This window comes from Erpetoichthys calabaricus, chromosome 13 (assembly GCF_900747795.2).
Source record: "Erpetoichthys calabaricus chromosome 13, fErpCal1.3, whole genome shotgun sequence".
In the NCBI taxonomy this organism is placed as follows: domain Eukaryota; kingdom Metazoa; phylum Chordata; class Cladistia; order Polypteriformes; family Polypteridae; genus Erpetoichthys; species Erpetoichthys calabaricus.
The window spans coordinates 145,834,072-145,856,654 of record NC_041406.2 but is presented as its reverse complement, the minus strand read 5'-3'; the positions used below and the strand labels follow the sequence as shown (position 1 = coordinate 145,856,654).

Here is a 22,583-nt window from a genome sequence, read left to right as displayed (position 1 = left end):
TGAAACTAAGGATTAATGGAGATCTCTGGCTTCAGAAACATATTTAGTTCTAAAAAAGACAGAAAGACGCTAACAGAAAGTCCATTTACTACAACGCTCTCATACGGTTAGTTAATAGCTGACGTACCTCGGTATCTAATCCTAACGCTTAGACTTCCACTTCAAATCCATGACTCGCTTGTTGTTTCCATATTCCCATAATCCTTAGTGGCAAGAGATTGGTCACAACTCACTTGGTCATTGGCTCCAGATGCCCAAAAGCGTCCCTCTTAGATGCGCTTCCTTTACTCTCCACTAGATGTCCTCGAGCAAATGGGTGACTGTGACATCGGAAGAATTCTTCTGGGTCAACGGGATCGGATTTGCAGGGTCCTTACTGTCCCACATACAGAACACACTGAAGTGCTCACACACGATCAGTGACCTGACCTCAAAATCACGAATCGTGGCACTGGAGAGCGGCGACCTGTCACCTATTGATTAGCACAAGCTCAGCACCCTCGAGACAGTAAGGACCCTGGAAAACCTAAATCTAAATCTCACCCCACCCAGCCAGCCAGTCAGCTGCCACTCAAACATCTCACCCCACCCAGCCAGCCAGTCAGCTGCCACTCAAACATCTCACCCCACCCAGCCAGCCAGTCAACTGCGTTTCTAATATCCCTGGTCCTCCTCGTCATGACAAACATGTCCTGGGACTTTCATGATGGCCTATCTCACTAATGACGACGTGTCACCTGTTGATCCCCACACGCCAAGAAGAATTAAACTGTGCCCAGTAAATGTGACAACGTGGTCCCTTTAATCGTATAAACGTCTGTCTTCCTTCCTTGAAATTCTCGGAGCATATTTCTCACTAATAAGGCCATTTATATCATACAATTAATGAATTGCTGACCTTATTGATCCCTCTGGGGATTCTGAAGACCCCAGTGAGGCCCCCTTCTCTTTTTTGAGCCTGTCAGAGTACGCCAAGCCCTTTAGTCCCATGATGCATTTGGTCCAGAACATCCTGCAGACTTGTCGTGTTTGTGAAGGTAATGATTTTCGTCGTATTTTTTTTGTATATTTGTTTCGTTATATTGCAGCACCTGAGTGACGTGGGAGCATCTCCAAGGTGCTGTTGAGGTTGGCGTTGCTCGTCCCGTTTGTCTGTACTCGTCATCTTCATTTTTCGTTGTGTTTCACTTGAGCGACAACTTAACGCTCGGGGAACCGCATCTGCCCGGGTTTCTGAGTACGCCAGTATTGATATTTTTACACAATGTCTGATTTTTGCACAAGACTAGCAGTGTTGTCACTTTGTCCTGTCCCTTTTTATCTAATCCGGCAGGAGTGGCTTTTCTAGGACGCAAGCTCGAGATTCCTGGAAATGACATGTTTTATAGGAAAGCGGTCACCTGATACACCCTCCTTTATTATTCATAAGTTACGTGAGATGACAGCAGAAGTCCCAACATTCACTGCACAGAGCGGCTGCTCTCCATGTTGAGTTGGTTTGCCTTCTCGCCTGCCTGGTTGGCGCCGGGTGTGCAGACCTGCCTTTGGTCAAACAGGCTGATGTACAGAGCGGTGTTAAGACATTCCAAGAGAAAGAGCAAATATCAGGCACGACAAAGAACACGAGATGCTGTCACACGCATGCACACGGGAGATGGCTTAAGGGCTTGAGTGACAGTGATTGCCCTCCACACCAGGGGTTGGCGCTGTGTCCTAACACCTTCTTTTCTCACTCGGCAAAATGGCAGTCGGTCACTGACGTCACTTCTGTGACCATCATGGACCCTCCCTTTCCTGCCAATCTTCTTCAGACGAGTCCGCATTTCTTGCGTGTTTCTGTTGTTTTTGTTCATTCGGGGTCACCAACTCCTTTTCACTGTCGGCCTCTTCTTTTGTGATGTAAAACAGCTAAGCTGAGTCAAAATGTGATGCCTCTCGGGCCCACTGTCTGTCTGGTCAGAAGTTACACAAAGTTACTTTCTTTAATGAAATGACAAGCGTCTTTGGAAAATAAACGGAAATCTGAAATTCAAAACAATAACTGTTTAAGACAAAACCTAACCAAGGGGGGCTAAGTCTTTTGCACGGCGCTGTTTGCTTTTCTCAGACGTTTGTAAGAGTGACACATTTCGTTTAATTTTTTAGCGTTGATTGCCGCATCCAGTTGCCCCCTGGGGTGTTTGCGCTCAGACGGGTGGTTTGTCCCAACGCCTGCCACTCGGTCACTTTGTGCCCCCTGGCACTCCCACCACCCAGAACTTCACTAGGAGTTTCATGAAAGAGTCACCTGAATGAACCAGGAGAGGCCGACCTGAAGACGCAGTACGAGGCGTTTCCAAAGGCACTCAATGTTGGTGCCCCCAGACAGACGTGAGACTGGTGACGTCGGTGGGGTTTGTTGTGCGGGGACGCAGCCCCCGTGCCTCGCTGTCAATTAGTTCATCTGCCGTTAGCCAAACACAAACAGGAAGCGGCACACATGTGCTTTGAATTTCCCCGCGGCACAACGTCCTTTGATGATTCGCTGATCTCTACTGCGATCTGCAAGTCTCACTCCATAAAGGCGGCTTTTGAAAAGGCCCGACGAGGAGCCTACGGGTGGCTGGCACAGGGAATACCCGCTGGAGGAGTCTGCATGGGACTTGCCAGAGCGAGTGTTCTCGTTTAAACAGCTACATGAAGACTGATCACCGCCCTGTAAAAACATCGGCCTGCTGTTTCGGTGGGCTTTATTGTGCTTTGCCCGCAGTTCATTTGTACCTATTAACTAGTGGTAGCCGGTGTGTGTGTGTGTGTGAGCGTGTGTGTGTGTGTGTGAGCGTGTTAGAATTGGAGACAAAGGCAGAGAAGGAGATGACAAAACAAAGTGGTGCTGCCATCCCTGCCTGGGGCACCAAGCCTTATTAATATCACTTCTTTCAGTCATGTGCCATGGCAGTGGGCAGCAGCAACTGAGAATGTGTGCTGCCATCAACCCACAATTATGACTTGCTGTGTCTCCACCAAGTACCCCCAAAATGACTTCTGCTGGTGAAACTGTGAAACAGATGTTATGTGGAGTGGCACACGCGGTGTCACACAAACAACGCACTGCTCTGGCACTGGCCTGCGTCTCAAGGAGCTCACAATCCATCCTGGAGGGCTGCCACGTGTCCCCACCTGTGTCATTTCGTCAGAGTGGGTGGAATGGGCACCGGACTAATACCAGGGGTCATTTAGCTGGACTAAGACACATGCCACCCACCACTCTAGCCATACATCATGTCAAGCCCCTCCACTCACACTCCACACTGTCAGGTTTATTGTGACTTGATGGATTTTTGGGTCTTCATCACACCAAGCCCTCCCTAGTATTTGAGGTGCCCCCCTCACTGCCATGTTCAGGGCTGGACGGGTCTGTTGCCAATCTGTAACTAGACCACCACAGCCGGGGCTCACACAGTGAACAGATTAAACAGACATTGCTGTATACTACTACAGGCTATAGAAAGGTGCTATATAAAATCACAAGGTCAAATGTTCAGTTCTCCCACCCCAAACAAGTTGCGTCACATTCCCGATTCTTACGTTACAAGACTACAGCATTTATAATCAGAACTTCACACCTGTACAGATGGTGCTCTTCACTCCAGAAAGGCACTATAGACACTTGAAAGGGTTACAGGTTTGACCCCTGACCTTATGACCTTTACCGTGTACTGGATAGGTTGGCACTGCCAACAGAAAGGCACTATATAAAAACCCGTTCAGCAGAAGGGCACATAGTCACCCAGAGCCGTAAACCTCGACCTGAAATGCGACCCCAAAAATCACAAGCAGGATGCAGTTGAGCCACTTGTGGCCATCATTGACCAGGATGAGTCAGGCCACCGGATTAAGGCTCTAGAGGTCTCCTCTGAGTGACCACTGCCTCTCCCTGGAGGGCCACCTCATGCGACCTTTTTTAATGTTTTCATCCCATCCTCTATAGTCAGTGACACATGGGCTTTGACAAGTGGGGCCACATGTGGCCACCCTGATGAAAGGACCCTTATTTTTTCCCAGGTTGTTATTACTGAGGGGCGCATAATCGAAGACTCCGCTTGGCAGAGGTTTAAATGACTTCAAAATGGCACTCGGCTCTTACAAATAAAACCCACAAATGCACCGAAATGTGTAAATGTAACCTTTTGTTATGTAAATGAATGCACATGTTTGTGAGTAACATGTGGTGCTGTGTGGGCTCGCCACTAAGTGCAGGGCAGGCCGGCGCGGAGAAGGACAAAGACGGGACACGAGAGCGTCACCACTTCAATGGGACCGCCAGACGTCTCCAGTCAGAGGCGGGAAGGCTGGGGATGGGCCCGTATGGGGCTGTATGGGCAGGCGAAGCCTGGCGTGGGCATTCAGGAGGGGGCACAAGAGTGTCATCTTATAGGGGGAGCTGGCACTGCACCACTCAAACCAGGGCTGACGGAAGCGGCTCGGGTTTGGGGTGGTGTGGTGGCCCTCATGACATGGGAGCTATTGAGCATTAGGTGACAAGGGACAGCACAGTGTGACCCACAGCAAGAGCAGGAGCTCTTTTAGACGGACCCTGATAGGCAAAAACACAACTGGGAAGCATGTGACTGTAGGTACAGGGTGATGTCTGTTATATAGTGCCTTACACATCTATCTATCTATCTGTCTATCTATCTAAACCTGCCAACTACACTATCTATTTATCTAATCCTGCCAACTACACTATCTACTGTATCTATCTATCTATCTATCTAATCCTGCCAACTACACTATCTATCTATCTATCTATCTATCTATCTATCTATCTATCTATCTATCTATCTATCTATCTATCTATCTATCTATCTAATCCTGCCAACTACACTATCTATCTATCTATCTATCTATCTATCTATCTATCTATCTATCTATCTATCTATCTATCTATCTATCTATCTAATCCTGCCAACTACACTATCTATCTATCTATCTATCTATCTATCTATCTATCTATCTATCTATCTATCTATCTATCTATCTATCTATCTATCTATCTATCTATCTATCTATCTATCTAATCCTGCCAACTACACTATCTATCTATCTATCTATCTATCTATCTATCTATCTATCTATCTATCTATCTATCTATCTATCTATCTATCTATCTATCTATCTATCTATCTATCTATCTAATCCTGCCAACTACACTATCTATCTATCTAATCCTGCCAACTACACTATCTATCTATCTATCTATCTATCTATCTATCTATCTATCTATCTATCTATCTATCTATCTATCTATCTAATCCTGCCAACTACACTATCTATCTATCTAATCCTGCCAACTACACTATCTATCTATCTATCTATCTATCTATCTATCTATCTATCTATCTATCTATCTATCTATCTATCTATCTATCTATCTATCTATCTATCTATCTATCTAATCCTGCCAACTACACTATCTATCTATCTAATCCTGCCAACTACACTATCTATCAATCTATCTAATCCTGCCAACTATCTATCTATCTATCTATCTATCTATCTATCTATCTATCTATCTATCTATCTATCTATCTATCTATCTATCTATCTATCTATCTATCTATCTAATCCTGCCAACTACACTATCTATCTATCTATCTATCTATCATATTATAAAGTATATATATATATATAATCTTATGCATTTTATTTACATGACACTGAAACACAATCAAGTAATGTAAACAATTTGATGCCATCCACTTAAAAACTGAAGGTATGGCAGCCACGCCCAGCGTAAGAAAGAGGTTCCCTTATGGCGGTCGGGTGGGCAGGCGTCTCCTTTAAGTGGCCATAAATCCGAGGCCTTGTCGTGCCCACGGCTCTCGACTGCACAGGTGATATTTACGGCTATGACATCAGCCGCGTTCTCACTATTTACGTGAGGTGAATTATAATTTACGGCCAAAAGCAGCACAGGCCACCTAAAGAGTGCTGTCTGAGCTGAAATATGGCCGATATGAATTATCGGAGGCTAAATGAATTGCACACGGTGTGTGGACAGGTGGACGTGGAATTTGTGCTCCCACTCATCTTCTCTTGGGACGTGCAGTTATGTGCAGTGAATAAGATCTAGGGTTTCATAAAGGATGATAAAGTAAATAGAGAATCCCTTGAAAAATACGTTTTAATTTTGGATAAGAAATACATTGGTGGTCTCATGTCTCACACAGGCAATAGGTAAGAGCAGCAGTGTGCTTGAGTGGGCTATGCAATGGACTGGTGCCCATTTGGCTCCTGCCTTGTGCCCGGTGCTACTGGGGTGGGCAGAAGGCATCCGTGGCTGTGAATTGGATTAAGGAGGTGTGAGAATTTAAAGACAACGTAAGACCAGCCATGAAGTACAAACGCTTCTGGCCTCGAGACTCCATTGAGGTGGCACAATGCCTCACAAAGCCCTGAACTCTAATGTACAGTATATACAGTAGCACCTTTTGTAGTTTTGAATATGAGAATCTGTTATGGGTGGCACAGTGGGTGCGTTGGTAGCACTGCCGCCTCACAATAAGGAGGCCTGCGTGGCATTCACCTGGGCAACCTCCCACAATGTAAAGACACGCAGGTTGGGGGGGTTGGTGACACTAAATTGCCCCCTAATGTGTGTGTGTGGTGTAGGTGTGACTGTTCACCCTAGGGTGGACTGGCACCCTCTTCAGGGACTGATCTGCCTTGTACCCTATGCTTGCTGGCATTGGCTCCAGCCCCCTTATGACATGGTTTGGAATCTGCAGAATTGACAAACAGTCACCTCCAAAAAGTCCGAGAGAGCAATGAGGCCAGCGTGGTGGTTAGAAAGTGCCAGCCCGTGGCAGACTCTCAGGCTAAGAAAGGGTAACTATGCAATGGCACCACTAGATGGCCAGCCTTCCACACAAAGACAGGAGCCACAAGGGGGCAGCACTACAAGGGCAAGTCAAAACTTTAAGGGGGACAGAGGGTAAGAAAGTGTGGCTTGTCAAACTGGACAGTAACGAGGGGTGGCATCGTTTGGCACAAAGCCCTTTCTCGATGTTTGTGGCTGGATGTCATTTGTCCTTACCTGCCGAGTGTGTGTATTTATCATCTACATGTACAGTATTACCAAGAGAGGACTTGTGTTGTTGTCTTTGCTCTGGCATTATACATACAGTAGATAACAGGACATTGTGAATCCAATTCAGAGTCACAGGACGCCAGAGTCCAGCCAGTCTAGTGTCACTCGCCATGTCACACACACAAAGCGCCATCTTGGAATGCCCGGCCAATCCCTGATACGTCTTTGGGATGGAGTAAGAAATGAACAAGCCACTGGGCGCCAGCAGCATTGTGCCACCATGCCAGTGTGCCACCTCTATATAGAGAAGTCATCGGTCACGCTGGATCTTTTACAGAGTGAAGCGCCACAGATTGAACCCGAGTCCCAGACTGGTGGTGCTCAGTCTTTACAATACAAACTGGAAGTCCCTTCGTGTAGTTCGTGGCCCCGAGGCGGTCGGAGAGAACAGGGCTGCAAGTTCAGTTCCCACCATGTCACGCCACCAAAGTGGGCAAAAAAAAAAAAAACAGGGAATTAAAGAACCCCCCCATGAAAAGCCCAAATCCGACACACCGAAGCCTTGCTGACTGGCGTTCTTCAGCACCCACAAGGAGTCCGTCACTCGTTTAAGGGGCTTTGAGGGGTCTGGTCACCTGGTTCAGGTCAGGAGGTTGGCCTTCCCATCATGTCGTCGGTTTGCTTTCTGCGCTGACTCATTCCGTGGAAATCGATAAAACAAAACGCTCACGGCGCCTTTTTGGCTTACCTGCAAATAAAAGGATCCGCTTTTCTTTTTTGTTTTTTTCCAGGAATTTAATAAAGTGGAATGCATTTGTTGGCAACCCCTCGGATGTAATGTGTCTTGACGGAGATTTGGCTGTGTGATTCTGTGCGCACCCGGACCCCAGTTCACTTCTGTGTGGAGCTGGCACCTTCTCTGATGGGAAACCTGCCCATGTCCGAGTTAATCAGCGGCACCCGGATGGCTGGGCGTGGACCGTTGCCATATTACAATAAGTGGGCACTAAAAGGGAATGAATGACCAGGGAGGGACAATGATGGATGGACAGCCATTTTAAGACGTCCCCACCTGGAGTAAATGATCAAGGCTCTAGGGAAGTGCTGCTAGCCTTTGGCTTCTCCGTCCATCCATTTTATTAACCTGCCGATCCCAGAAATCCTCGGTCACAAGACAGGAGCCAAACCCGAGTGGGACGTCAGTCCTTCAGGGGATCTCAATATGAAGATACCAGAGATCGAGGAGTGAAGGACTTTAACAACCCGACTGGCCTCGGCCCATTTACAAATCAATCCATTCATCCATTTTCTGAGCCTTTCCATTACAGGAGATGATGAGCCTCATGAAGCCCAAGAAACCTAAGGAACGTGGCAGGAACCAACCCTGGCCTGGATGCCAGTCTATCAGAGAGCATCGTCATACAGCATACCCAATCACTCCAGCTGGGTCACTTCAGCCAGTTAGTTGGAATTGTGGGTAAAAAGCAAAGCACACGTGCCAAATCCACCCTGAGTGGAGTCCGGCCAGGATTTGAACTGCAGCCCGCGGAGGTGCCAGTCAATCAGACCGGATATCCTGTGAGCTGAATGCTTTATTGGGCAGTTCAGTAGAGGAGCGGGTAGCAGGGCTTGTGCCCAATTCCATTCCAGCCAGTGCTGGCATGTCAAAGACCCTGGTGTGCCAATGTGGACTGAGAAAAAAACAGAAGGATCTCCTCTCTCACCGGCCCGTGTCTGACAGAGAAACAACACCATGGGGCCAATGAGGGACTACAATTCCCATCAGGCACCAGCAGTTTGACCTGCACCCACATTGGCTCTTACAACACTTGTCACTGTACCTACATCAGTACTTAGGGACCCCCCCAATATGTCTAGTGTCACAGGCCAACTCTTCAGCGATGTTGGACTTCGTTCGGCTCGTCCATTGCTGTTTATTATGGGATGGATGTCAGAGACAGACTTGGGGCAAGCTGCTGCCAGAGCAGATTCACCGAAATGTGACCGGAATGCCAATCGGCTGGTAACGAGCCATCAGGCTGACGTGAAGGCAGCAGCTCGACCCTCCCGTGTTTCCTGCCGATAAACTGAAACCTTTTTATTTGTTCCTTTTATTTTGGAAATAAAGTAAATTCTTGGAGAATATTAAGTTTCCCTTGATGAGCTGTATGCAACACGTCGGAATCCAAGCACACAACAGGCAAACGATGCAGATGTCAAAGTGAGGGCCGCAAAGAGACAAAGACGCACTGTAAGTTGGCACATTCGTGCTCCGGTGGCCCAGCTCGGGAGTGATGGGTGGTCTCCTTCAGAAGGGGGCCGCAGATCCTGTCTCCAGGTTTTTATCAGACATCGGGATCTCGCTGTGACAGATCTGATTGCACTGGAATGTTGGAAAGTGCCAAGCAAGTACCGCTTCACAACTGATAGGCGTTTTCTAAAGTCTGAGCACACCGGAAACCTGAAAAACTGACATGAGGACCCCTGAATGACAAACTGGGGGAAGTCGAGAATCTCACTGGGCCGTGTCCCAGCTGTCCTCCCAACACAGACCAGGAACGTCACCTGCAGAGGGGCGAGTGGCTCTCACTCCTTGCTGTACGACTCCGTATTGTTAGAGGGGACATCACCAGTGGCGGTGGCAGAGAGCAAAGAAAACAAAAGGACGAGCTCTCTGACCCGATGGGTACAGGAATCCTTACCTGGCAGAGGGGCCAGCATGATGGGAGCACCAGGAGAGACGCCGGGTACAATGTCACCTGATAGACTACAGGGCTACCCACAGGGCATCATGGGAAATGAAGTTCCAGAAGACGGTCCTGTTGTGTTCCATAGGGGGTGCTGCAGAGGACCACGGTCCCTACTTTGGGAGACTCTTGTCCGCTTCCTGCAGACCCTGGACGATAAAGATAAAAGGAGCCGCACCATCTGAACTGGCAGACAGAGTCGGGTGGACGGGACGCGTGTGAAGAAGGAGGACCGTTTACTTTTAGAGGGATGGCATTTGGACCTGGGATTGGTTTGGGTGTGATTGTGTCGGGGGTGTGGGGCTCAGTGGCGCCCCTACTGGTTACACGGTACTTGAGGACGTTTAAGGAGCTTTCAAAGCCGATTCATTCAAAACGAATCACGACGCCATCTTGGCACCAAAGCCTTAAGTGGCAGCAGCCATGAGTCAAAGTTTACAAGAAATAGTAAAAGCTCCTCGTCCAATCTGCCTCGTCGTGGCTTATCTCCATCACACTTAGTGACGTCACGCAGGTGTGTGGTTGGCTTTGTTTTGTCACATCGTCAGCTCCCTGACCCGAACTCTGCCCTGATTTCATCTCGACGCTTTCGTGTTGACGTGTGTAGGCAGTAGAACGAAATTCCTGTTTCCACGCCTGAGCGACGCGCACCACTGCGCCAGTGTCATTGTCCCGATAGTCCCACTCCGCAGGAATGGGTGGCAGCAAGCGAAACAGAAGAGTGTCCTTTCGCAAAACTGACACTAAAACGTTTTTCAGGAGGTGGAAAGTAAAGGACTTTGGCCCCTTCACACACCCCTGCTGGACCCAGAAAAGCATCAAAATGAAAAGACGGCTTGGGGGGGCAGAGTATCATTTGGAAACTCAATATGGATAAACGCAGCCCACGATGAGACACAGAGCTATACCGCTGGGCAGAACGTCTACTCCACCGAGGCCATGAAACCCAAATGAGCCGGCAAGAAAACGCTGTGGCAGCCATCTTTGAGAAGCTCCTTACATTTGCCGGGTTAAGGACGTTTAACAGCTGGAAACCCGGGAGGGTCAAGCTGCAACCTTCAGGTCATCCTGGTGGCTCGTTGCCTGCTGCACAGGTCATCTTTCTACTTGATTGGCATTCCAGTCACATTTCAGTGAATCTGCTCTGGCGGCAAGTTGACCAAAGTCGGCCTCTGCTCTCCGCCTGACCCCACAACAGAAGGTAACGGACGTGCAGAACGAGTCCCACATCGATAACCAAGACAGGACCTGATGAATCACGAGGGGGTCCGTCGGTACTGATGCAACTACAGTGACAAAGTGTTGTATGAGCCATTGGTCCAATGTGGGCGCAGATCAAAGCAGCGTCCCATCAGGCACCAGGAGTACTCCTAGTGCCTGATGGGAATTGCAGTCCTTCATTATCACAGCCACAAGGTGGCAGATACGATGAAAATACAGTGGGGTGAAAAATGTCTTAATATCCCAAACACGTTTCTCCCTGGGTCAACGGCGAGGATTTCTCTGGTCACAAAACAACGCAACTTCAAAGTTTCGCTGAGTTGTCACCAATAAATGGCTAAAAGTAGCACAGGCCCAAGTCCAAGTGGCCAACCCCAGTTCTACGAGATCATTATGAGACCTCCCTTCATCATAAAATCCAGAGGAGACCCCCAGATTCATGCTGAGATGTCTAACCGCCAATGCCACACTCAGCGCCTCCGAACTTAACATTTATTAACAGGAACAGCAGGCTCAGGGACGCTGTGGTGCTGCACTGCTGGCCTACATGTAGTGACCATCACATTTACTCAAGCCTTAAATTAAAAGACCAGGCCAGCCCCCCCACTCATGGGGTCTGCTGCTCCACTCCTGCTCCTATCACAAGTCAGTCCCTGCCGCTAACTGAGCCTCCATCTTACACCTTGACTCCTGACTCTGCATCTGTTAGCAACGAGGGGCAAATAAAATGACAAGCAAGAGCCAACCTGGCGACTCGGGGTGGGCCATGTAAGGACCACTGAATACTTTAGAGTGTACAACTGCTGACCCTTCTGATGATCAAAAACCGTCGCCTTTATTAGGCAATCCGGACAGGGCTGGTCAGTCTGTCGACCTCGGTAAACCTACAGGTTTATCTTCTCCATTAGCTGGGTTGAAATCCAAGTCGTCAACGTAGGCCTCGGCATTCACGCTTGCTGGGTACCATCTATTGGAATGTATCAGATAGATAGATAGATAGATAGATAGATAGATAGATAGATAGATAGATAGATAGATAGATAGATAGATAGATAGATAGATAGATAGATAGATAGATAGATAGATAGATAGATAGATAGTGTGGCAGACGGCTGGGTGCCACCCCCAGCCGGGACGCCCAGGAAGACAGGAGGAGGGTTTATGCCTCCTCCAGAACACGAGAGGGCGACCGCCCTGGTTCCATTAGGGGCCACGGGTGCAGGGCTTGGAAGCCCCACCCTGTAGGGGCCCGTGGTTTCCGCCAGGGGACGCCCCCATGCCTGAAGAACCCAGAACCTCAACACTTCCGCCACACCAGGAAGTGCCGGGGGGAAGAAGACTGGGAACACCCGGAGGGCTTCCGGGAACACAGCCGGCACTTCCGCCACACAGGGGAGTGTCTAGGGAGTGTCAGGGATCACCTGGAGCCCATCTGGGCACTTCTAAAAGGGGCGGCCTCCCTGCAAAGAAGGACTGGAGGCAGGAGAGAGGAGGCGGCCTGAGAGCAGGCAGAGAGAGTGAGAGCCTGGACTTTGGGGGAGATTGGTGCTGGAGTTGTGCACTTTATTGGACTTATTATTATGAACAATAAACGTGTGGTGGACTTGAATATGGTGTCCGTCTGTCTGTGTCCAGGCAGCTTATCACAATAGATAGATAGATAGATAGATAGATAGATAGATAGATAGATAGATAGATAGATAGATAGATAGATAGATAGATAGATAGATAGATAGATAGATAGATAGATAGATAGATAGATAGATAGATAGATAGATAGATACTTTATTAATCCCAAGGTTATAACACATGTAGGAATAAAATGAATCCCAGCAAATGGCACATTTGTAGTGCTAAAATGCGTTGCACTCATCATTCCAACAGATGGCACGCCACAAACATTCCCAGTAAGATACTGCATTGCTTTTTTCATTTCAACAGATGGCACAATACAAACAGTTGTAGTAATAAAATGCATTGCTAAAACTGTTTGTGATGCGCCATCTGCTGGAATAACAAACGCATTGCAAATGTCTCTGGTATATGGCATTTGGTGTGGGATTTAATAAAAGCAGTGTCAATGATTGTGATGCTCCATCTGTTGGAATGACATACGGAGACGTAGCACCTAGAAGGGCACACATACACTGATCTTTTGATTAAGATGGACTCCTCATGAATGCTGGGGTTTTCATCTTCCTGCCCTGCCTGGCTCTCTGACCATAACATTTGTGTGCGTTGAGGGATCGCGCTGAGGGCTCCAAACAGCAAAGTGTTGTGGGGTTCAGGTTTACATTGAGGCCCACGCGCTAATCTCTGGAGGAGGAGCAGCGCCCTGAAGACCATCAACATCCCTTCTGAGATTCCCGGAAGTCCCGTCCTGTCTATAGGAATGGCCAGAGGGGGGTGTTCATTGTTGACCCCGCGACTGCTAGAGTCACAGTAACCCGCAGAAGCAGCGACCCATGGGACGGTTCCTCAGGTTCCTCTTCTGTTTGCTCATCAGTAGCCTTTCTGCTAATAAGCGGGGATCTCCGGGAGACCCCAGCGGTTTTCCGTGACTTGCCCCCTTCCTAATTGTAGAAGCTTCTTTGAAGTGGAGCTCTTTGGGTTTCCCTTTCTGCTTAAACCCCTTTATATGTTACACTGTTACTGCCACAGCTACTGAGCGCTGTGAAGGTCTCACTCGCATGTGCTCTTATTGTAAAGCTTCCTTCACGTATGTTGGTCGACACTGGAGACATATGTCACCGGGAGGCCACTGGTGCTCCCTTTTTATTTCCTGTGTCCATTAAATCCTCCCAAATCTTTAAGCTACTTTGGTGACATAATCAGTGCTGTGCCGGGGTTTGCACATTTAGAGGCTCCTCCACGCGCACTTGGCTTTAATTTCCTTCCTCCTGAGATTATGATCTTTCATTCCACTTTATTTCCAAGATTAGGAGTGAAATTTTATGTAACATTAATTATCCTAAGAAACGAAACCATCTGCTAAACCATAAAGCATGTCTGACAGGCTTCAGAGCAACCAATTAGCGGGGCAGCAATTTGTCACCAGCCGGGCTTAGTCTTGGCTGAGAGGGCAGCTGCTTGTCAGCAGACAGAGGAATCTCCATTATCGTCTGGGAAGATGAATCTGCTGCACTTGTAATTGAGATCAACGGGACTCTTGTCCTGCCCGGCATTAGACCCAAACATTACGGCCACCCGTCCCGGAGACTGGCACACGGATAGGGCAGGGTTACAGAGCTAACTAAGGGTTACTACAGAGGGTTACAGAGCCGTCCGTCCGTCAGCACAAATTCAAATCGTCGAGGACAGTTGACGTGAATGCTCATGTATTGCAGGACCCTTTTATTACTCTTGAAGGTTGTTTGGGGGCTTTTTACAATGAAGTCTCTTTGTGGTTTTTCTATTAGGAGGTGTCATTAAATGTTCATGGTGTTTTGTTTTTTGGGTGGGGCCACCATTAGAACTTTAGAACAAGGTGAGATGAGAAGAGGCCATTCAGCCCAACCAGAGTGTCCATCTTGTGCACGTCGATTGGCTAAAATAACATCAGGCCCCTCGAGCCCTGGGCCCGACTTGGTCACTTACTCCATGTGTCGGAGTTCTTTTTCTCCACGAAGACAAACCTTCTGACATTTGTGCTGAATGTGCCCTTAGCATGTTTCTCACCACGTCTCCATGTTCTTATTGAACTTCTTTGAAAGTAACAGCTGGGGTCCACTGTGCTAATTCATTTCTTAATTTGAAACACTTCAGTCCTGTCACCTGTCAATCTCCGTTTAAACTGAGAAGGCTCAGCTCCTCACAGCCCGCACTTCTCAGCCGAGTTGCTCTTCTCTGGACTTTCTCTACCGCTGCTTTGTCTTTTTTTGTAATGTGGAGGCCACAAACGGCACACAGCACTGCGACGAGGCCTCGGCGGTGTCTTATAAAGCTTAAGTGTGGCCTCCCTTGACTTGAGCTCCACGCACCAGGGCGCTATATAACCTGACATTCTAGTAGCTGTCTCTGCACTGACTGGCTGTAGACAGAGAGGGGTCCACTACCACTTCCAGGACCCCCTCTTAGTTTCTGACCTCCCATTGTGTAATTCTTAACAATTAGTTACATTAAAATTCACCGTCCACAGATCCATCCATGACAATTTAGCTGATTCTCCGTCATCTGCAGACTTAATCACTTTATCGATTACAGTCCTGTCAGATCGTGTGTGTATATTTAAAAGAGCATCATCCCCAACACTGACCCCTGCTGGACACCACCTGTGGCACTGCTACTGAATAACGGACTACATATCCCAGCTGCCCCAGCAGTGTTGCCCTTAGTGGACAGTTTCATAGGGCACAGGGGTGGCTGGGAAGAAGAGTGAGCCAGCAGGACGCCAGGAGATCTCGATCGCATGTCTGTCTGATAAAACGGTGTTTCACACATTTGGATTGCTGGTCCTATCTGGATGTGTGTGTGCGTCTCGTGCCTTCCTGCTCATGTGACTTTGTACGGATTGGAGCGTTCCCAAGCACCTCAACCCACAATGCATCAGGAGACCGCCGAGGGAAACTCTGCATCACTTACAGTGAACGTTCACAGGATTTTCCACTCGCAATCCATCATCATCTGTTGGCCTGCGTTTTGGACGTTGTCGTGAGTGTTCATTGCTGTTAGGTGTTGTTATTGGTCATCTCTGTATTGGAATAGGAAGGGTTAACCATTTAGTTGTGGTTTATATTTCCATTTCATTTAATACGTCACATTATTTTGGATTTAATAATAATGGTGTGTGTAAGTCAGGCCAAGGCTGGGTACGTTCCTGGGGTCCCGTCAACGGTGTTAATCCACCGCTACATATCTTTAAGGTTACCTGATTCTTGAGAAGTTCCCCTCACCATAACCCTCTGCTCCCTGTGCTGAAGCTAATTCTGTACCCACCAACACAATTCACACTTCATTAAGTCTGATCACGTTGGATCTTCTCCAATGTCTTCTAAAAACTCAAAATAAGTAAGGTCATCTGCGCCACTCTGATCGCATACTTCTGTTGCTTCCTCACAGCACATTCGTGAAAGACGACCTTCCTCGTCTAAGCCCATGTTCCATATTTGCTAGCACATCCGTTTTCCTTCCATTCCCTATGATGCTAACTGGCCTGGAGTCACCCGGATCTACTCGTTAATCGCCCTTTTTATTCCAGCTATTCTCCAGTCCTTAATCGTTTCTGAATTGTGTAGATTTTCTAAAAATATGCGTCAAGGGTTTCTGTCCGCACTCGCTCTGTGATCTGCTTTCAGCCTGTTTAATCGGCACAGCTCATCTCCCTCTACGTTCTCCAAGTCCATTGTCAGGGCCGTGACTTTGACAGCCATCTGAAGATCGCATCATCAATGAGAGGATATGAACGCCGGTGTCTTCATCCGAGGTTGTGGTTAGTAACACGAGTTGGGTGAGTTAGTTTATGATGTTGTGGTTTGGGAAACTTTGATAATTCCTCTTAGACTCGGAGTTTGCTTAACATTTCATCTCCTGGTTTGGACCCTTTCTGTGACATTCGATTCATCTCTGCGTTTGTTTGCCATTTTAGATGTCACATCAGTCCGTTTGAAACTCTTTTGTTGTACTCTGCGTTTTAACCAACCTGTACCTGCCAACACCGCAGACGTCTGCAACATCCGTTTCCAAATGTGTTCTGCGTGTTCTTCGTGGATTATGGAGTTCAGAGCTTTGGTTTTATTTACATTTCCTACGGTTTCCCCTGAGTAAAATCATTGGATTTATTATTATTTTCATTAACGGGAGTCCCGTCGTTAAGACATAATGACAGGTTGCTAGGAGGCTGCGATTGGAGAACGTCACGAAGTTTCTGTGAATCTCGAAGTGAGTTTTATTAGCGGCGCTTGTTTAACGATGTGGAGGCTACCAGGACTGACCCGCGCCTGTTACAAGACTTTGTTTCTTTTTCATTTCGTCTTGTTCCCGTCACAAGTTCTGTCCTTTCCATTAACGGCACAGCACGCCATCTTTAGGTGTATTTTGTATTTTACCTGTGAACCCGTTGCTGCGCTCCGAGCCGACAAGAAAGTGAAGAGCAGGAGGCGAAAGTCAAGTGAACTGAATTAGAAGACGAAAGAACCAACAAGGACGAGGTGTAGGCACAGGGGGCACTAAGTTGGGCCAACCTCCCCTCCGGACCCCCACCCCTAATGATCACAGGGACTTCCACCCGTTCCTTTTCTCATTTCAACCCCATTAATTTGAAACTCTAAATGCTTCAAAATCAAAATGGCGTGGGCCATTATTACGGTGGGTTTCACGGTGTTAGAAATCACTCAGCGGCCATTACTGAGTCTGCTAGAAAACAGGCTTAAATACGAAATCACTTTTGGGGGCTTCCTCTTCTTTTAAGCTGCCATCCGTGCTCTTCACTTGTGCCGCAGTGCTGCCGCTCTGTGCCAGGGTGCCGCTGTACAGAATCGCCTCATGTAGCCCGACTCCGCTCCATTGGCATTATTTTAACAGTTTCCGTGTTCTTATTCCTGTCCACGCTGAACGTATTGACCGAGAGCAGCTCTTTCTAGTTTGCACGTTTGATGTGGTAACGTTTTGTGGATTGAAGGGATGGCGAGTCATGCTGAGGAAAGTGGGCCGCTTCTTAAAAGCTGGTGATTAGGACGGCAGGCGCGGGGTGTCGATATCGATCTCCACACAACACAGGAGAGCACGACTTCGCTCCGGAGCCCCGAGGAGACACGCGCGCTCAAGCTGGAGGTCTGCTGGCCAGTCGGCCTGTCACATCAAAGCAGGGCACTTTGCTCTTTGTTCCTCTGTGGTTGGGTTTCCCTTTTCGTTTCATTTCCCCTTTCAGCCTTCCTTTGAACCGTGTTGTCAAACCTCACAGATCAACCGTTTGCTCCTATTATAGCAACACAAAAACACACATTTCTGTCAGCGGCTCCTTGCATTTGGGTTACGTCAGGGGAGAAGGATCCTGCCATACTTCAATGGGTGGTTTCCTGTGTCTCTTTCTTCTCTACCCTGATCTGTATGGCACTCGAGTCTGGCTGTTAAGGGGGGGAAGTTGGTGGGCACCTTCTGCTGTCTGAGCCTTCTAGTGGACCTGGAAACTCTAGAAGTGCTGAGGCCACCTCAGATATGTGTACAGGGCGATGGTGGAGTTTGAAGGCCGAGATTGATCCGACGCACGAATCGAATAATACGAAAGGAAAACGACTTCAACAACTTTACATATAACACGGGATATTAAGAAATGTAAGGGCAGAGACAAACGTGAGTGCCAGGCTGTGTTCACAGAGACCCAGACAAGTCCAGGGTGGCGGAAGTGAGGAAGAGACCAGCAGTAAATGAAGAAAGCCTTCGGATGGGCGAGGAACAGTTCTCCCTTAACACAGACAAAAAAATAAATCAATAATCCACAGTCCCCCCCGTAGTGTGGAGGTGCCAGAGGGTGAGCGACGTTAACCAGGTGAGTCTGAAACTGCAGAGCCGGCTCTATGGCTGCCAGGTTTTATGTTGCTTAATACAGTAGCACCATGTGTCACACATGCCAGTCTGAGGGTCACCCTTTGAGTTCCTCCCGGTCATGTGGCACCACCCCAGACTGACAGAGGGTGCTGCCACTAACTGGCTGCGCACAGTGCAGAGAAACTGCCAACTACCTCCGCCCATTCAGGACCCTGGGCCATAAAGACATGATGCCAGCCTGGAAGGAGGCATCACTTCTTAGCCAAGTGAGGAGAGCAAAGGAGCTCCTCACAAAGCTGATGGCAGACCAAGCGGCCTTTTCTATTGCAGCCACATTATTCTGGTGGCATCAGTTTTGGTTTCATTTTCACGGCATCGAGGGTTGTTTTCTTGTTTAAACCCTTAGGTCAAAGGGGGGCGGCTGGGTTGGTGGCCCATAATTTATCTTTGTTTGAGCCTGTCGTTCGCTCGCTCGACCGCACTTGCTATGAATTCACGTATCCGCATCTACACAAATGTAACCCACCGCCTGTCATACATCATCAACAACAGGTCTGTGATGTCCTTAAATCCTGGGACACTGAATGTCTAACATGTGCCCACCCAGCGGCCAGTGGCGTGGGTTAGCCGTTGAATCCATTGGTGATGCATTGTATGCCACGAATGAGGAACTCCCAGTAAGTGCGGGTCATAGGCTCACCCTAATTAAATCCCACTACTAGCGATTGGGTGGTCCAGTAAGGTCTGTGAGCGGCACCCCTCACTCACTCAAGCCCCCAGGCGGAGCCCTAAAAGGCAAGTAAAAGTCCTGATAAGCTTACTGCGGGCACACCAGCGGAAGGGTGACTACTGGGGGGTGGGGCGAGAGCAGACCCTGTCTATGCCGTGCCAGTCTTCTCCCTGAGCTGGCATCCCACCAGGCTTTAAGAGCAATGCCTCTTCAGTATCCGCGGGGTTATTGAGGAGTGTAATCCCCAGGGAGTGACTGTGCACCATGGGTTCAGCTTTACCCCATCCACTGAGGAACGTAGAGATAAGAGGGGGACTACGGAACTTGAACCCGGGACCTCCGATTGCCACAAGAGAGCAATAATTGAAAAGCAATGATGGCAGCAGGCCGACACAGAGAGCGTCTTTTTTCCCAGGCGCAGCCACTCGATATAACTGCTGATCCTCCAGTTAAGCATTTCCTGCTCTTCACCGATTTGTAATTTGGCCCAATAAAACACAAAGGTCGTGTCACGGCCGTGCGCTTCAATTATATTTTGTTTGTCTCTGACATAAATGGCATAAAGAAAGATCCTCCTCCAGATAAATAGCAGGATTCTCCTCGCAGCCGTACTGTGGCAATGCTTCAGTAATTTCCTGTGACTTTTATATTACAAAGCTAACACACTAAATTGGGAACGTTCAGAGCTGCGGTACAAACGCCTCCTTCCTAGAAGACATTTTTTTGTGGGTAGCGCGATTAAAGAAAATCACAACAAAAATCTGGGTGGGTCTCCTGTTTGTCTTCAGTAAATTATACCCAGCAAACTCGGCACCGCAGTCAAGGAGAAGTGTGTCTCTAGTGCCCGTCCGGGGGGCTTCATTTAATACACTCGGGGGCCGCCCCTGGACGTGTATAGCGCCTTCAGGGACTCCGCAGCCCCTCCACTGCAGGCGCTGGTTCATTCTGTCTTGTTGCAGCCCAATATTCTCTCAACACCCCAGCACAACAAAACAAAGTTTTTCAAAATGTATCAACGATAGAAAAGCTAAAAAACAGCCCACCAACGCAAGGATTCGGACCCCTTCCTGTAGCACTTGAGGTCTACTGATCATCCCTGAGGTGTTTGGAGCCCACCTGTGGTCGATTCAACTGACTGGGCTGATTAGGAAATCACACGCCTGTCTAACTCTGGGGGGGCTCTGGTCCATTTAGTCAAGAGAAAGTCGCCCCCCTCTCCGACCCCCCTGACCCCAAGCCCGATGGCCTCTAAGCACTTCCGGGGTCACCGTCAGTCCCCTTAGAGACACTTCCAGGTGACAGCCTATGGTGTTGTCTTGTAAGAGCTCCCCCTAATGTCACCCGCTGTCCCTGCAGCCTCATATTGTTGTATTCAACACACTTTATCAACTGGGCTGAATCTCACAATCCACGTCTGGTAGCCCACCGGCCTCGGGTCTGGCCACAATTAGCTCTGTGACCTTCAGTGGGATCAAGAAGGCTCAAGAAAGAAAGACTAGAAGGTCGGTTTTGATGTGTCCTGGTCACAACTTCACAACACCAGAGGAAATATGGAGACATTAACACAAGATCACCCTCGTCGCTTGTTCCGAGGAGATCTCAGCACTCAAAACACAGCAGGGTTGGACCCCCCGACGGCCTGACCACCACAAATGCTCCCCTTTCAACCCCCAAACGGCTTACCTTTCACGCAGTGTCTCTTGGCCATTTTACATCGTCTTGACTCGGCGATGGTCGGGCAGGGTATTGTGTCTTTGGGAGGCTTCTTTACGATATGCCGGGTTCTCGTCTCCAAACCCCATTTAAAGCCGCAGGTTTTGTTCCTCCTGCTGCACGTCCCCCATTCACTCCACGGGCCCACCTCACAGCCATCTGCAAGGGAGAAACATAAAGAGGAGAATCCAAATCAGAACCTCTTACAATTCATCGTTTTAAAACTACCAAATGACAACGAATGCACAATAAGTGTGAGGACAGGCTGCTGAGAAACAATCTGGCAAAACTTATCATGAGGGCAGATGCCCTGCGGAAGGGCGCTGACTGCCCGCCACACGCGTCCCACCTCAAGATATCTTCACTCGCTTTTCTTTGGCCTGAAATCTCCAGTTGTGTGCCCCTCTCAGATTATGTTGGTATCGGGGTAGCCAATGACTGAGCTGTTACTGGGCGGGGCTGACCAATAACAAGAGGGGAGAGGCGGGTCTTCAATTCAAACGCTCGGCCTCCATGGTGCACGTCACACGGCCACACTTGGCAGGAGTTTCCAGAAAGGCATTATTGAACACTAGTTTAGCAATAAATAAATACTCATTACTCAAGTGCCACTTGAAGTGCCACTAACGGGTAGCGCCCACCGGGATGATGCGCCAGTACACTCAGCACACATTAGCTGTCAGGTAATATGAAAAAGATACAAAGAACAGCCGTACGGCTCGGCAAAGGAAATGAGGACCAAATCTTCTAAAAAGTGCTTGTCACCGTAAGGATTCCTCGCTCCTACGTTTCTCCGAATGGCGGTAGACACAGGAGGCCAAATTCCTTACCCACACATTCCATGCTTTCTTCCCAAGGTGCGAAGCCTTCCGGACATTCCTCAAAGCAGCGGCCTTTGTGCAAGTAAAAGCCCGATCTGCACTTGGTGCAAAAGTCTTTGCTGAAACACGAGTCACAGTTTTCTATTCTGCATCCTGTAAGTAAGAAGAACAACATGTCAGGATTGGATTCTCTATAAAGAGCCCTTAAGTCAGCCATTCCAAGGAGGGAGGGTCCCGATCCCAATCGCAGCTGCCTGCCCACCCCTGCCCATCTGGGAGTTTCTTTGGCTTTTCTCCCACATCCCAAAGCACACACCACACGTGAAATGGAATCTCTAGACGGGCCAGACGTTCAGGAAACGCACTGCCAGGTGTCATCCCGGATGTTAGTGCTGCCAACACCAGTAGGGGGCCTGTGACGTCACTTTGTCCCAGTCGCTCTGCCCCTCCCACTTCTACCCCATGACATTAGTCCATGTCACTCTGGACCCAGCCTGCTAGATGAATGGACGTCTCGGCCCCCTCACCTCAATGTGTGGACATTAAACGAGGTCACTCGCTGCTCCCCCAAACCATCTTTTGTTCTTTTCATTTTCACAGGATGGAGGGCCTTCTAAAGACACCTGCCATATACAGTAGGCGTGCATTGATAATAACCAACTCAGAACTTGAACCTAGTGTTGGATTGGCATCAATACCAGCGTTCGCACCAAGGCTGCCCATAGACACACGTGTGCCTCTCTGCTGCGTTTCGCCTCCGAGTGTCCAACACAAACACGCAGGTTCAAAGGATGGTG

At 48.6% G+C, this 22,583-nt stretch overlaps 1 protein-coding gene across 1 annotated transcript in view; it reads right to left on the bottom strand.

The window, feature by feature from the left end:
- The window catches only part of rspo2 (R-spondin 2), a 105,712-nt gene that overhangs the window by 21,202 nt on the left and 61,927 nt on the right, over window positions 1-22,583 (bottom strand). The window contains exons 3-4 of the mRNA XM_028790928.2: window positions 21,796-21,939; window positions 20,936-21,124 (exon numbers count right to left, since the gene is read on the bottom strand). Of these exons, the coding sequence (XP_028646761.1) occupies window positions 20,936-21,124; window positions 21,796-21,939 (333 nt within the window). The remainder of the gene's footprint in view (window positions 1-20,935; window positions 21,125-21,795; window positions 21,940-22,583) is intronic.